At 39.9% G+C, this 15,604-nt stretch overlaps 1 protein-coding gene across 1 annotated transcript in view; it reads right to left on the bottom strand.

The window, feature by feature from the left end:
- Nucleotides 1–371: 371 nt before the first annotated feature.
- LOC103895968 (1-aminocyclopropane-1-carboxylate synthase-like protein 1) overlaps nucleotides 372–15,604 on the bottom strand; it is a 20,297-nt gene continuing 5,064 nt past the window's right edge. The window contains exons 3-15 of the mRNA XM_009275718.2: nucleotides 15,453–15,589; nucleotides 13,908–13,978; nucleotides 13,014–13,083; nucleotides 12,628–12,694; nucleotides 10,983–11,080; nucleotides 10,219–10,296; nucleotides 7,437–7,537; nucleotides 5,060–5,146; nucleotides 3,794–3,839; nucleotides 3,102–3,243; nucleotides 2,867–3,009; nucleotides 2,553–2,706; nucleotides 372–1,825 (exon numbers count right to left, since the gene is read on the bottom strand). Coding sequence (XP_009273993.2) covers nucleotides 1,656–1,825; nucleotides 2,553–2,706; nucleotides 2,867–3,009; nucleotides 3,102–3,243; nucleotides 3,794–3,839; nucleotides 5,060–5,146; nucleotides 7,437–7,537; nucleotides 10,219–10,296; nucleotides 10,983–11,080; nucleotides 12,628–12,694; nucleotides 13,014–13,083; nucleotides 13,908–13,978; nucleotides 15,453–15,589 — 1,364 coding nt within the window. The 3' untranslated portion in view covers nucleotides 372–1,655. The remainder of the gene's footprint in view (nucleotides 1,826–2,552; nucleotides 2,707–2,866; nucleotides 3,010–3,101; nucleotides 3,244–3,793; nucleotides 3,840–5,059; nucleotides 5,147–7,436; nucleotides 7,538–10,218; nucleotides 10,297–10,982; nucleotides 11,081–12,627; nucleotides 12,695–13,013; nucleotides 13,084–13,907; nucleotides 13,979–15,452; nucleotides 15,590–15,604) is intronic.

The raw sequence follows: 15,604 nt of genomic DNA, 5'->3' as shown, positions 1-15,604 counted from the left end.
TTCATTCACTCCTTCCCATGGGCAGGCAGGTGTTCAGCCATCCCCAGGAAAGCAGGGCTCCATCACGCGTAACGGTTACTTGGGAAGACAAACGCCATCACTCCAAACGTGTCCCCCCTTCCTTCTTCTTCCCCCAGCTTTATATGCTGAGCATGACGTCACATGGTATGGAATATCCCTTTGGCCAGTTTGGGTCAGCTGTCCTGGCTGTGCCCCCTCCCAGCTTCTTGTGCACCTCCAGCCTGTTCAGTCAGTAGAGCATGGGAAGCTGAAAAGTCCTTGACTAGTGTGAACACTACCTAGCAACAACTAAAACATCGGTGTGTTATCAACTTTGTTCTCACCCTAAATCCAAAACACAGCACTGTACCAGCTACTAGGAAGGAAATTAACTCTATCCCTGCTGAAACCAGGACACCAACTCACTGCAGTACTTGGAGGTAGAAACAAGTAACAATGTTTCCTGTAGAAAATCAGTGTAACAAAACCCCATGCCAGATCTGGAGAAAAATCTATTTAACAAATCTTTTAACAAATTGGTTTTACACACTCACATTAATGCCATAAAGGAATGGCACGTGTGATATGCTGGCTTGTTGCCATCCTCCCCTTGTAGAGCGCAGGGCCCTCTGTTGAGGAGCCGTCTGTGCTATGGTCTTGTCAGCACGCCGACCATCTGGGCTTGCCCCACTCCTTGGTCTGACTGACTGGGAGCAGCGTCCATCATTATCAATGCAGAGCATGCCTTTCACTCTTCTTCTGCTGTTTCTGCTGGTGCTGGCACACACGCTGCCATCCACAGCAACCCTCACTTTTCTGTTACAAATCTCTACATTCTCTCTTTCCCCAACGCTCAGAAGCAGTCTCAGATTAACATAAGAATGTTAATTTTGCAATTCTGGTTTTCTCTCACCAAACCTAAATAATGGAGCAAACGCTGAATTAAGTCTGCAAATACTTTAAAAAAAAACCCCAACAAATCAAAAACAAAGCAAAAAAGTCCCCATGCAACTCTGTCAAATGAGTATACATTACAGACCTTCAAGGGTTTTTTATAGTTAGTGTATGAAAACACTATCCAATGAATACAGGCACACAGACATAATCTGAAAGGCAGCCCAGAAGCCAAAAATCTAAATCAGAAAGTACTCACTTAGCATGCATATACAGAAGGGTGTATAAAATGTTTGAGAGGTATATGTTTAGAGAAATCTCGTGAATATACAGAAACATTTTGCCAGCTACAAAAGGTTAGCAAAATTTGAATATCACCTGATTCAGTACTTTCAGTATTCTGATTAAAATATACAGTCCATAGTATATAGTAATATGCACAACCATTTTACCAGTGTTTTCAAAATTTCATAATTCAACAACTGTGCAAGTATAGAGTAAGACTCACTGATTTTACAGACACATAGCACACTTGAAATGGAGTAAAACAAAGTCCTGTGCTTCACAGGGGCTAATTTCACAATATCCAGGAGGTCCATATTCCTTAAAATTCAGCTTTAGCAAGTCCACTTGCAAGATTATTAATGCCAGGTCACAGCGAAGTGAGTGTGTTATGCAAGGTTACAGCCAAAAATACTGAAGTCACACACGCCTTTAGTAAACATAAGCATGCTAAATTATTATTAAATGCAAATATGATTTTAATAAACAAGTATATTTTTTAGCTGGGAGACATCTTCTCCTGGTGTACTTGAAGGTTGGTCTGAAGAATCTTTTTCTGGATTGCATAAAGCGTCTGCAGAGGAAGATGTGTTGTTTGCGCCTGGTTCAGCAGCGTGACTGTGTAACATTTGCTCAAGTCTCTGAATACCTGTAGAAAGGAAATACAGAGGGAAATACTGACTGGACGTATGGAAAAAAAATTCACCACGAGAGTGATTGAACACTGAAACGGGTTCCTCGGGGAGGCTGCATAATCCCCATCTTTAGACAGTCTCAAAACTTGACTGAACAAGGCCAACCTGCCTCAACTGAACAAGAGCAACCTGCTCTCCAACTTAAGAGACTGGCCCTGCCTCGAGCAGGAAGTTGTACTAGATGACCCGAGAGTTCCCTTTCAGTCTACATTTTTCTCTGACTCTATACGCTCCCATTACTTCACAGATGTCCCCTTTGGCAACGATATAAAGCATTCATTCAAGGTTAAGTGTTTTACAGCACAGGAGAGGGATACCTTTTTCATATCCAACGTGAGCCACATAAAAATGAGGGATGGTGGGGAATTCCCACACGTTATAAAGCATAATTTGAAAGAGTAAAAATCCTTTCACATAAAATTTGGTTCCTTACTTCTGATAGAGTAAAAATAAATTTTAAAATTAAATTCTGAAAGCTTTAGAGGTTTAACATAATCCAGCGTAAGTGCTTTGTAACTGATGCTCTGGGCCAATCTAATATTTCTCAGTTCATATGAACTCTAAAAATGCCCCTCGCAAGCTGAGAGAGACTAATTAGGTTTGAACTCATTATTTATAATGTTAACGTTTCTTAAAACCCGCGTGCTACTACCTGCCATATTAGAAGTAAAACCCACTTACACAAGTAAATCTTATCTACGGAATCGGAGAAAACCAGTCTAAACCATCCAGGTTCATAACAATAAAAAGCTTTTCCAGGACTAATCAGGAGTTTTTTATCAAGGAACTTCTGCCATAATTCAAGTTCGGCTTCAAATGTCTGTGATCTTAAGAACTAAAAGAAGAAAATAATTTTTTATTAAAGGTTGAACAAGTGCATGAATTCATTGAAACTATTTTCCAGTACCTGATACTAAAGTGTGTAACAACATGCACAAGTAATTTTTACATTTCCAACTTTTACATTCCCACCCCTTTTCAAACTTCTTACATACTTTTCTGAAGTCTGCCCACACATAGAGTCCTCCTGAACTTTTGAGCACAGGTATTCCAACATCTGCAAGCCCATCCACAAGAATATTCTGTGCTTCTTTAAGTCGCTTTTTGTTGGTGGGAAAAAACACATTATCCAACCAATCTATCAAAGCAAGAAAAATATAATTCTGTTTTATTTCCACCTGCAATGGAAAAATAAAACAGTTCAATGGAAACATTTCTAGTGTGGCTAACCTCTGTCCCTAAGGAACTGACTGAGAACATGCTGAACAGGTCCAGGACAGCTATGGAAGACAGCCAGTTGATTCACAGCTTTCTGAATTTCATGATTTCGGGTGTACAATACTGCAACTCTGATACCACTCATACCAAAATCCTTGGAGGACAAAAAGAAGAGAGAGAGGTGCAATTTTTACTTTATGTTTGTGCTTTGTCAAGCCACCAAGACAAGAGTCATTGTGATGCATAGGAAAAAAAACCTTCTGGAGAAAATTCTCAACATTGCCAAATGGAGTCCCAAGTGTGATAAAAACCAGCCAGCAACTTCTAAACAACCCTGGGGCAGGGAGGTCAGTGGCTTTAACAGGGTTGCTTTATATGCTTGGCTCATACCCTTGGGCTGTTGCCATTATACCCCGCTATCGTTTCCAAGCAGTCATCAGTTTACTGTTCCCTCCAAGAGAAGAAAAGGCAAAATGCTACAGATCTGAAATGTGCTTATATGTTTCAATGCCTTTAATACATATGCATTAACTGTTGCTGTTAAGTAGATCCCACAAATTTTACACTACCAAAGAAGAAAACAAATTAATAAACAAAGAGAAACTCAGTTTGGCACCTGTAACACAAATTATGTCAGAATAGCCCGACGAATTTTTGTGGAGAAATATCTTAAATTAAAACACAAACATTGTATTTTGACCTACCTTGCTGAAACCCCACATAAAATGTGTCCGTTCTGGATCTGGTAAACTGAATGAGAAAAGAGGAAGACAAGAACTGTTGCTATAGAAGAACAAGTTACGCAGGTTACAAAAATGTTTAAATTTGTAAAATTGTAGTAATTTTTTAGTAAAATTGGTATATAATCCTTTCGAGTGACATGACATTTTTTCAGAGATCTTTTAACAAAACATTATCCCATGACACTGATCACCCAAGTGTGTGCTGAGGCACCAATTCACAGGAAAAAAAAACCAGAACGGATCAGCACTAAGATGTAATGGTCCAGTTAAAATCCCAGATTCTCACTGCATAGTTAGTGATCACACCCATATTAAAACAAAAGCAGTATTTCCATAAGTGATGCACAACTGCTCTTGTACTTGATGGAGAAAAACTGTTTGCTCAACTGTGCTGTAGTTCAGGCTAGGGAAGGGAGAAGTGAACATTTTAGGGCATGCATCTACCCAGTGAGGTGCAACTAAGCAAAATACACCTCAGCGTACCACTGCAGATGATGATTTTTTCTCCTTTGTGTAACTTCGTGCAGGTAGGGCCAAGGCTGGAAATTTCCTTCTTCAGCGTAATGGAGCTGGGTGAACTTTCACAATAACAAAAGTATTTTTTTAGGCTTCATTTCTGGTTCATGATCTTGTATGGGTGAGGCAAAAACCAGTCACTCACTGAGCTTGGTTGTACTTGCATGGACTTGCAAATTTCCCATCGGTATGAAATTTATGCAGTTATACAAAGACAATCACATACTTTTGGGGAAAGAAGTTTTATTAGTCAGATACCAATAGGTTTAAATATTCTTGAATCATTTATTCTTTTCGGCACCTGTTAGGAAACTAAGAGCCCAACAGCATACTAGTCAGGAAGGAGACTCATTACAGCAGGTAACTTGCACAACCTTAGGCACCTTCATTACCATTACAGTGAGAGCCTTGCTCAGGCTGTGTAACAGGGAACAACGAAGAAAAGCGGTGGCAAAATGATTAAGGGCTCTGTCAATTTTTATTGTTATTACTGTATCATCATACACATTGGCTGGAAGCAAGAGATCTGCCATTTAAAGCCATCTATGAAGAAGATCTCATGTATTAACTAGTCTCATAGTTGCGAAGACTTGGATATGAGTTCATTTGAACTGTACCAGTTACACTAGCTAACCAGAAGTTTGAAAAAAATGGTATGGGTTCTATTTGGGATTAAATATGTTCTAATCCCTCGTAAGAAATCACACTTACCAATCTAAGCTAAGAACACTGGTGAAGGTGGTATCATCATAAACAGACAGCATGTATATTTCATCCATTATTACATGCAATCCATACCTATGTATAGAAAAATAGAGTCATATTAACATATTTAAAAGAAATTTCTTTGCATATATATATGTATAATCCCAACTACTGCCATAGCAAAGTATCCATAAGCACGCCTATTTGCTATTGTATACCCCCTACAAATTTTACACAAAGAGGTCACAAGGCGTACTGTGAGCGCTTGTGCATCACCATCTTCTATTTATACACATTCTGTATTTCGCAGCAGCAATAACATTCCATATATCTGAAACAAAATCCAACTGCATGCTCAATCCAATGGTTCTCTGGAATATGTAAGGTCCCACCCAACTCTTATTTAAAATTTAAAATGAACACAGTGGTATATTATAAACTTCTTTACCCTGCAAGATTTCTCCAGTGAGCCTCGAAGTCAAATGCAGGTGGTGTTAGATTTTAAAAAAGACTTGCCATGCACTTAAGATAACTCTCTCATACACTCTCGCTGTGAAAGCCCCAGTAAACAGTAAGCCATGTTATCATACTTGATACCAACAAGCCATGCACATATTTATAAATACTGAAAAAACTGCAGAATGGTTTTAAACACCCAAGTAGTGCAGGTATCCTCTCCTAAGTAAACCTCATTTAATTTGAAAGGTGAGTTCTATAATTTTTTTAAAAAGGAAGTTTGGTTTCAGGATAGTTTTTACATTAAAAATAAAACTATTGTTTCTAATCCTTAACCTCTAACATTATTTTAGTACCAGCTTAAGTTGGTTGCATCCTGAAATCCATGGGGCATGCTGAGAAAAGATACATTCGCCTTTTTAAAAACTTGGTAACTGGAAGTAGCACATTGAATTCTCCTGTCCTGGTTTCGGCAGGGATAGAGTTAATTTCCTTCCTAGTAGCTGGTACAGCGCTGTGTTTTGGATTTAGGGTGAGAACAAAGTTGATAACACACCAATGTTTTAGTTGTTGCTAGGTAATGCTTACACTAGCCAAGGACTTTTCAGCTTCCCACGCTCTACCGACTGAGAAGGCTGGAGGTGCGCAAGAAGCTGGGAGGGGGCACAGCCAAACTGGCCAAAGGGACATTCCATACCATGTGGCGTCATGCTCAGTACATAAGCTGGGGAAAGCTGGCCGGGGGGGCCGCTGCTCGGGGACTGGCTGGGCATCGGTCGGCGGGTGCTGAGCAATTGCACTGTGCATCACTTGCTTTGTGTATTATCATTATTACTATTACATTATTATTATTATTTTATTTCCATTATTAAACTGCTTTTATCTCAACCCACGAGTTTTTCCCACTTCTGCTCTTCCAATTCTCTCCCCCATCCCACCGAGGGGGGGAGTGAGCGAGTGGCTGCGTGGTGCTCAGTTGCCGACTGAGGTTAAACCACGACATCTACCAACCTCCTCTGCTGTTTCCGTGAAAAGAAAATCATGCCAAAAATGCAGGAATGTTGTGTTATCCCCAGTAATCTTTGGTAATTAATGAACAACTAATACCAACCTACTCTATTTCAGATTGTCAGAAACTAAGTATTGTTAGTTTCAAAGTGTGTACAGGATTTTGCAGTCATTCTTTGGCAGAAGCTCACTGAAATAATAAAGGAATGTATCTTTTCCTAAAAATATATAAATGCTTTCCAAAAGGAAGTGATTTTTCTCCATCAGTACTCAAGGGATTCAGGAGATTGTTAGAGCTTAGAACATGAACTCTGAGCTGGTTAAGGATAAAAGAAGTGGAATGGGGATGAGACATTTCAGAAGCATCTTCCTCTGATGGAAAGTGAATTGCTTGCACATCTCGAGCTAAGTAGGTATAAAAGATGCTACAAAACTTCAGACTGTTGACTTACTCCTTGTCAGTTCAATTACTTTCCCCCAATATCAAATGTTAAGATTTTCTTATTTTGATAATGTTTCATATGACGGTGCTGGCCATGTTTACTACTACTGCTAAAGACTGATAATCACCTCTTGTCATTTTTCTGAGCCGTGCATCAAAGCAGTTTAATAAAGAAACATTGTAGGCAAATAAAAAGCTTTATAAGTTTAAACCACACGTAAAAAAAAAAAAAAATCCCAACAGTATTTCATTCAGAAAGACATTGTTGGGTCCCAGTTTAAGCAATTTATTCTAGTGTTCCCAGGAAGGCCAAGTAAATAGGATAGTTACACAAGAAACATCATCAGGGCCCTGTCCACCACCTCTTCTGAACATGTACAAGCAAAGAGCAGGCGATCACCAAAGGTGATTTTTCATCACTGCTATATTGCATTAACCGAAAATGAAATACCAAACAAACAGTACTAGGGCTCAAACCTGTGCGCAAACTCTAGACATTCTTTCAGTAACTGTGCTGGGTAAATGTCCCCTAATGGATTGTGGGGGTTGATCAGGATTAATGCTCTGACTCGGATGCCCTGAAAAAAGAAAAACTGGTAGTTGGAGGCACAAACAACGTCAAACCAATGACTAGCGAGGATGCAGCGAGGAAATTTGTGAACGCTTCAGTGAAAAGCAGCTTTTGAAAAGTATTTAATTATATACTATAATTACCACACAGACTAAGGTTCCAGCTACCGACCTTGTTTCATAATTTATCCAATACCACTGCAAAAAACATACTAAATAGTTCATTAGTAAATGAAAATCAGGTTAGCACTCATTTGAAACACCCATTGATAACAACAGGCAAGATTATGATGTTGTAGGGATTAATACTGGTTCTACAGGCATACTTCCAAAATAATTTCCCAGGACTGAGCAAAGTTACTGTTGATAAACATGAGAAAGCTGAACAGAAATTGGACTTTGACTTCTAATAACCTGGCAAGTAATAATTTTTTCAGTGTGCTTTTTTCTAAGTAATAGGATCCGCAGAAGACTGAAAATTGAATTACTTGGTGTTCTATGAGATGCCCAGAAGTCTTGGGCAAATAATTACTTTTTAATTATATTTATCAACAGTGCAGAATTTCTGTTACGGAAATTCTCTCTCCACAGAAGCTAAATATTCTACTGTGTAATAAGAAGAGTCCCACATGATCAAAAATTAGATTACAAGTACAAACATCACCACTCTACAGGTATTTTTCAGAAAATCACCTAGTTTCTATTTGCTAAAAAAATCCTTAATGTACATTAACATAAGCTGTATGCAGCAAATACATTTTTATTGTACACAATCAAACAGTGCAATGACTACAGCAGGAACTTTCAAGACTTTAAACATATCAACATGAGGAGTTGCCTTATGACTTCATGTTTGGGAGAAACTTGAAATTAAATTATTATTTTTTGTTTCCGCATTTTTAGTTTTCAGAAAACCTCACCCACTGCAAAGTCTCACTCCACCCAAGCCTCCTCCAAAGGAGATTATTTGCAAAGACCAACTCCCAAGGAACTCCAGGAAATAAAATTCAATGATGAGGAAGCCCTGATATTTGCTTTCCCTGCCACGTGCAATTTGTTTGAACGTTAATGGGTACTGTGAGCAAGAACTTCACACAAAATGAACTTTCAGTGTATTGCCTTTGATTCCAGGGAGAAATTACCTGAAAACAAGGTAAGTTGTAAATACTAAGCACAAACAGCTGTTTCACAAGTAGTCCTTGCACAATAGCGTATTTAGTGTATTAGTACATCTGACGTGTGTTAAGCAGAAGATGCTGAGCGAGGCATTATTGTTCGTAGGAACAGCTGCTGTGGGATGGCAGTTTCTCAATTGCTGTTCTAGTCTAGGTCCTCCAGCTATTTATGATATTACATGCATCCAAAGCAGATGTTTCTAATACTATTCGCGAGAACAGTTGCAGCTCTAAAAGGATGACAAACACAATCTGTAAAGAGTTAATCTGGCCTGTGATCCAGCACCTTGTCCAGCCAGTTCATGTCCTGGCAGCCACAGTAACACTGCAGGGATGCTAGCTGCCTCCCTCTGCTAGGATGAAGTGATAAATGTCTGAATGCTCGGGCTCACACCAGCTGGCAAAGGCACAGACAGATGACACAGACATACAGATGGTGTCTAAACATAGGCACCATGCTGATCAGGCAATTAGCTAACTAGGATAGCATCAACATATCTATAAAAAAAAATGTTACGCACACATTTGCGTGTATCCAAAATACCCACTTTTTATATGTGACCTTACTTATAACTGACCTTTGTAAGTGACCTTCCTGGTAACTATATGCTTTATCTATTGTTAAACCTCATTTTCTATCCTGGAAGAGGACACACAACGTCCATCTCGATGTTTTGAAACATCACTACCATCATCACCACATCTTTGGTAAAATGTTTTACTATTCAGCCTGTGCTTCCTCCGCTGGATTTTTTCAAGGATGAGCACAAACAGTTAAGTTTAAGTGCATTTATAATTTTCCACTAAGTGAGCGGATTATGAATATCAAGACAATAGGAATAGGAAACATTTTAGCCTGAAATACTGGTGAGGACTATTTTGTGGACACTCGCAAACCCAAACATTTCCACAGGGAAGACAAGCGGTTCCAAAGACAGATAGGAATGTGAAGAAAAAAAAAATTGTATGTGACAAGCAAGAATATCATCATTTATGCAATCCTGATCAGAATAAAATCACTGAACATGCTAAGTATTTTGAACTAATGAAGTTTCCTAAACTCTGGAAAAATTGCGTTTGTTATTTTTTGTTTGCTAGCAATTCCTTGTTAGCTGGAACTCAGAAGAACCCTCTTCAAAACCACATTAGACATGTTTCTTTAATTAACTAAGTGGGTCGTTACAGTAGCATATTCTCTCTTCTGAGGGTCAGAACAATAGCTTGTTTACAACACTTTGAATTCCATTAAAATCTACAGAGAAAGAAACTTGGTCTTGAAACGCAGGTTAAGATCTGTTCTTCATAAAACAGAGTCAGGGAGTTTCTCTGCATTTTGTTATAGTGCCCAGATTATAAAATCAACTCGACTCCTGTTGCCAGAGTTGGACCCGCCTCCGTCACAAGACTGAAAATCTGCACAGATGAAACTGTACAAATGCTTCAGTGCTGAGAACATACGCTGCTTACAAAATAACTAGGAAAACATGACAATCAGAAATCAATGTTACTGATACCTGCTTTTTAGCTCTCTGTAATGCATCTTCTAATTTTTCAACTGTTAACTGGAAAGGGTGACTTTCTTCATCAGTCTCCTACAGAACAAAAAAAAAAAATCAACAAGAATAAAAAATATTAAAAATATAAAAAAATAAAAAAAGAAGATAGTGAAGAAACACTCCTGCCTAGTGAAAATACAATTGCTACTGGCTTTTATAAAATAAAAGAATCTGAAACTAAGATCAGCCTTTTCCATAAAACTCAATTATGTTGTTTTTAGATGTTGCCCTTATCCACGACTACACTATCAGCGACTTACAGAAGAACTTGTGTACTTGAAAGATCACTTTTTTTTTCCCCCTCTGACTGTATCATTTGGTCTCATAAAAGATTCTACCCCCCCTTTGACTTGCCTCACAGATTACTGAGCTTTCAAAGGGGGAAGCAGTGTTACAAAACTTATGTGGTAGATACGTCTTTCAGTGCTTAAGGGGAAAAATTTGCAAACCAAATTTACTCATAGTAGGAGTGACAGACTTAGAGCTGGTGAATTATAATTCAGCATGTCAGTGCAGAACAGCGTCTGCACGGAACGAACATAATCCTACACATCTGATGACACCAGCCTCCTATCATGCTGCAGCCTGAGAAAAAGACAGGCTGTCTCTGAAAGTGCTAGACTGGTCCCGTCTCTTCACTTGGACTCGGTTTGCATTTTCAGGTTTTTTTGATTGTTCCCTCTGAAATGTCTGTTAATGTATGTGAATAGCTAAAGCTTTACCTCACTGAACAAGGGCACGTGAACAGGCTGTATTCCGCCATATAGCCATGTTTTCGAATTTATACCACCATAGTATGGAGCTGGAATAAGATATCCATCTAAAAACATTAAAAAATGAAATGAACTTTTCTCATGAGCAACTATTTTGCTATACTCTAATCGACTAAACTGACAATCTAAGAATTTGGCAGCTGATTTAATCTCAAAGCCTTCACTGTGGCCTAAACCAATATTTAAACAAAACTGAAAATTAGGCATACGTCCATCAACCCAAATTCGTTCCCAATATTCTTCCTCAGCATTTGCAATAGCAGATTCGACAGTCGTATGTATCTTCAGTAAAAGGGAACGGACCCGATCAACTACTTGTTTTATTTATTTATTTATTTAAATAATAATGACAAATAATGATCTTGCGCTCAATGTTTTGCTAATGCTCGGTTACTACCAATTTTTCATCAGGAATTGCCGCACACCTCAACTACTTCTTTCTGGTTGCCAAGGTGCTGTCTTGCAGCCAGGGAGCCTACAGCACTGTGGAACTTGTTTCCCTCCTCATTTTTTTTGCTGTGAAGTAGCCCCAGGTTGGTGTTCTCCTGGAGATACTGCAAAAGCCCTGCGGGACAGGGTTTCAGAGGGGGCGGAGTGGGCTTCCTACGTTAACGAAGGGGTAATAAGGAGCCTGTCAGCGTTCAAGCAGAAGAGTTCCTGTTAAAGCTGTGCAAATACAATGAAATCGGAACATCTTAAAAGACACGGATACAAGAAGCCTTCAGTAAACGATCATTTAAAGCTGTTAAACAAAACTAACTGGTTTCACAGCGCTTTTGCCACCAATATGCTGAAGTCATTGCACCACGTTACTCTACATCACTCCACCCTCCTCCCAAGGGCTTTTGGTGCCAGTAACAGGGTGCCATGGGGGCGGCACAGCCTCCTGCACTGGAGGCCACCTAAGTCATCCTGCTCACCTTCCTTCCCTGGCAGGTCTTCGTGGATTTCCCCATTCTCTGCTGTACTGCACGCCTGCGCTGCTCTCCTCATTCCAAACAAGAGAGGAAACCATTTTCCCTTGCCGAGCTCTCTTTTTCCTCCTACTGCCTCCTTCTGCTGTGAGCAGATTGTTTCCCGGGACTCCATTCCTTCTGCTTTGCATTCCCACCTCTGCTTCCTCCTCACCACCACCCTTATTCGACCGGGAATCCCTCTTTTGCTGCAGCTCCTTTCCCCTGTCCCAAATTCCTTCTACCTGTTTTCCTTACCTGGGTCCCAGATTTCAACCCAGTACACCTCCCTCCCTGTGTGCCTGCTCCCTCCAGCTTCCACCATGGTTCCCACCTCTTTTTCTCATAACTTTTCAAAATACACTGCATTCTCTTCATACCCTTCTCCTCTTCCTCTAACGCTCTTAAAAAACTATAGATTGCATTCCAGAAAGCGAGTGGGCCTGCTGATACCCCAAACATTTGCCACCATTCTAGAAATAGAGGCATTATTTCAAAGACACTCTGCCAGTGACAAAGAAATACCATGCCTTGCTTCATTCAGGCAGTTGGAGTAACAGCAGGCTGTCAGAAGTCACAATACGATTATATTCACTGCTAACAAATGGGTTTTTTAGTAAAATAATCAAGTTTTTACTCACCACCAGGGTCACATAATACAGTTGACAGAGTAGCAAAAACAGCACAACAGCCATTCATAACAGTTATCTGAAAGAAGTAGCACAAACTTTCATTTAGCAATGAAATATTTAGCAGAAATATCAGTACTTGTTTAAATTCATAAATTCATAAATATCAGCACTAGTTTAAACTAAAAAGAGTGAAAAGCCACACTACTACACCTATAACACTAGTCCTTGAGTGTTACACCTTGCCCACTTTTTCAAATGGAAAATTAACACTACTAAGACTTGTGCAAATCTTGCATATATCCCTCCTGTAGCATCTTGCTGACATTTGTGTTCAGATTTATTCATCTTTATCAGTTTAAGAAAAGTAAGATGCAAGGATAAGGCACTTGTCTTACATGGTCCGGATTCAGTGCTTTTGCAGCTCTGGCATAGTCAGTTAGAAATTCGGCAATTTCTTCTCTGAAGCTAAAATACAGAATTAAAGTCAAATATGCAAGCACGTATTTCTCAGGGGAAAAAAAGCACAAAATACACACAGAAGAATGAAGCTTACAAAAAACAGAACAAACGCACAATTCATTCTGTTATGAAAGCCTTGAAGATTTTGATTAAATAATATAATTTCCTCAGATACCCAGTGTGCTACATTTTGTGAGACAGAAGCACACAGAAGCCATCTGTTACCTTGAGTAACAGTGACTGTGACTCAACTATTATTGCTGTACACTAGAAAAATGAGAAAATAACGCGTCTTTGAGCCCGAGTGGGACCTGGTTTTGGAGAAAGGGCAAGAATTTGGGTACCAGAAACACTGAAACCTGAGTCAATGACAATTCTTTAGATCAAGACAGGCTTTCAGCCCGAGTGAAGGCGATGGTGGAGTTCCTATCGATCTTCAGCGAGCCAGTATTTCACCTCTACTCTTCACAGCCCCCAGAGTTTCAGTTTATCCCTCACCGAGCCTAGAATGAATCATTCCAGGAGCGATTCACCACATCGGTACGATTCACCACATCACTACATGCTCTCTTGCTTGCCGACAAGTCCCCAGATCCTTGACCTTTCACATTCTGGGTCTTTGTGGCACACTGAGGGTGGGGAGAAAACCAGAACAGAAATCCAGAAAAGTAACTCCTGCACAGGAACCCAAAAGCCTGCCAGCGTGTAGACGACAGTAACACACCTATCCTTTGGGCTTACCAGAGGAATGAAACCCCACCCAGCTTCACACAAGCCGTGACCAGCACTGGCGACAAGCAATGTGATAAATGGGAAGATGAACTCCTTACCTTCTAGTGCCTTGCGTATCAGAATACTGGAAAAGATGGGGCTGCAGATAATTCATGTCAGGCCTTGTGAGCTAGTGACATGAAAGAGAGATACTGTACAACACAATGTTCTTGGGAGTTTCTGTTCTGCTGTAGCAGAGTAAGACTTGATTTTTTTTTTTAAATTATTCAGTAACATTAAGGAAATGGAGAATATAAAAATTCATGAGTTACGATTATGTTTATACTTTGCACTTCTCTTTTTTAGTTTTAAGATATTAGAAAACAACATTAAAACATCATCAAAATGAAGGAAGAAAATATTGAAAGAATTATTTATTGGATTATTCTGTCATATATTAAAACAAGTCCTGAATAAGGCATTGAGGAAAAGCATCCCAGCTGTACCTAAGAGATTATGCAGCCACTTCTGAGAGATATCAAAGCTCAAACAAGGCTTGCAATATTTATGATATCAGCTTTTAATTCACATGTCAACTTTGACTAGCTTCTCAACCAACAAGAAGAAAAGTGACAGCAACCCCATCTGTTACAGAAGAAAAACAGCTGTATTATCAGCAGTGGCTTTCTGGCTCTCAAAGCAGGTGTGTGTCCCCCCCCTCCCCCCGTCCCCCCCCGCAAACTGGCTCAGTCCTGTATTCATTGTGGCATTCATTTTGGTTTATTCCTAAGAAAAAAGATTCTCTCCAGCTGCCAGCACTGCCAACTCATCAGCTAACCAATCCGTACATGGAGTTTATGCCTGACCCTCCATCACAAGCATTGCAAATGCGCTAGCAGTTGCACTAGTGCAAATTCATTACCTCATGGAATTAGGAAGGAGAAGCAAGAGGTAATTGGCAAGCTGCAGAAGCTGGCCTGGCAACTAGGTCTTCGTTTTGCTAACACATAAGGCAGAACACCATGCTTTGCAGCAGATGAACTAGAATTAACAACTTTGGGGAAAATACCGCCTTTAAAGAATTTCTCCATAGCTGCCTTGCAGAGACTGGCTCTTGCTGCGGTGCACAGCAGCATAACGATTAGGTCATAGCTTTAATTTTGCTCAAAGTCTGAATTTCATGTATGGAGCATTTTCAGTTAAAGTTTTGGCTTTGCCATCAGACAGGTGAGCATCTCATCAGGCCATGATTTTCCTCTCCGAAAATACACCTCTTCCTGAAACCTACCATTCCAAAGCAGTATTTTCTGCTGAAACAGGAACAGACTCTGCAGTTCTGTTTGGAGTACATGCTCAATCAAATGTGAAAGAAGTTCAAGCAAAAACCAAAACTACTCTGGTTTTCAACCAGAAGCAAGTTTTCAGTGTAACTATCACTTGGCAAATTATTGCCGAGTGTGCAACTGGAGCAGTACATAGAAACATATAAAGTATATAAACATATATAAAGTATGCTTCCTTGTGAAAGCTGTTAGTCACAGCACCGTCAGTATCCCACCCTAAACGTTCCTCCGCCTGTGCTAAATTGTTAACCGGACGTTTCAAAGTTGTCGAAGACGAACTGGTGGTTAAATCCCAATTAGTCAGAAGACGGCAACACTTACTCTCTCCTCTATTAAGTCAAAGCAAAGCTTGTTCTCACTCGTGCCCAAATTCAGGATGCCCTGGAAGAGATGGCAGTTGCCAGATGCCACCGCTGCAGGAGGAGGAAAGCACCCGCCGGGGTCCCGCTCTGCCTCCCCTACGCTTGCGGTAC

This window comes from Aptenodytes forsteri, unplaced genomic scaffold (genome assembly GCF_000699145.1).
Source record: "Aptenodytes forsteri isolate BGI_AS27 unplaced genomic scaffold, ASM69914v1 Scaffold172, whole genome shotgun sequence".
Lineage (NCBI taxonomy): Eukaryota > Metazoa > Chordata > Aves > Sphenisciformes > Spheniscidae > Aptenodytes > Aptenodytes forsteri.
The sequence above is the reverse complement of the archived record's forward strand: the minus strand, read 5'-3'. Positions and strand labels throughout refer to the sequence as shown.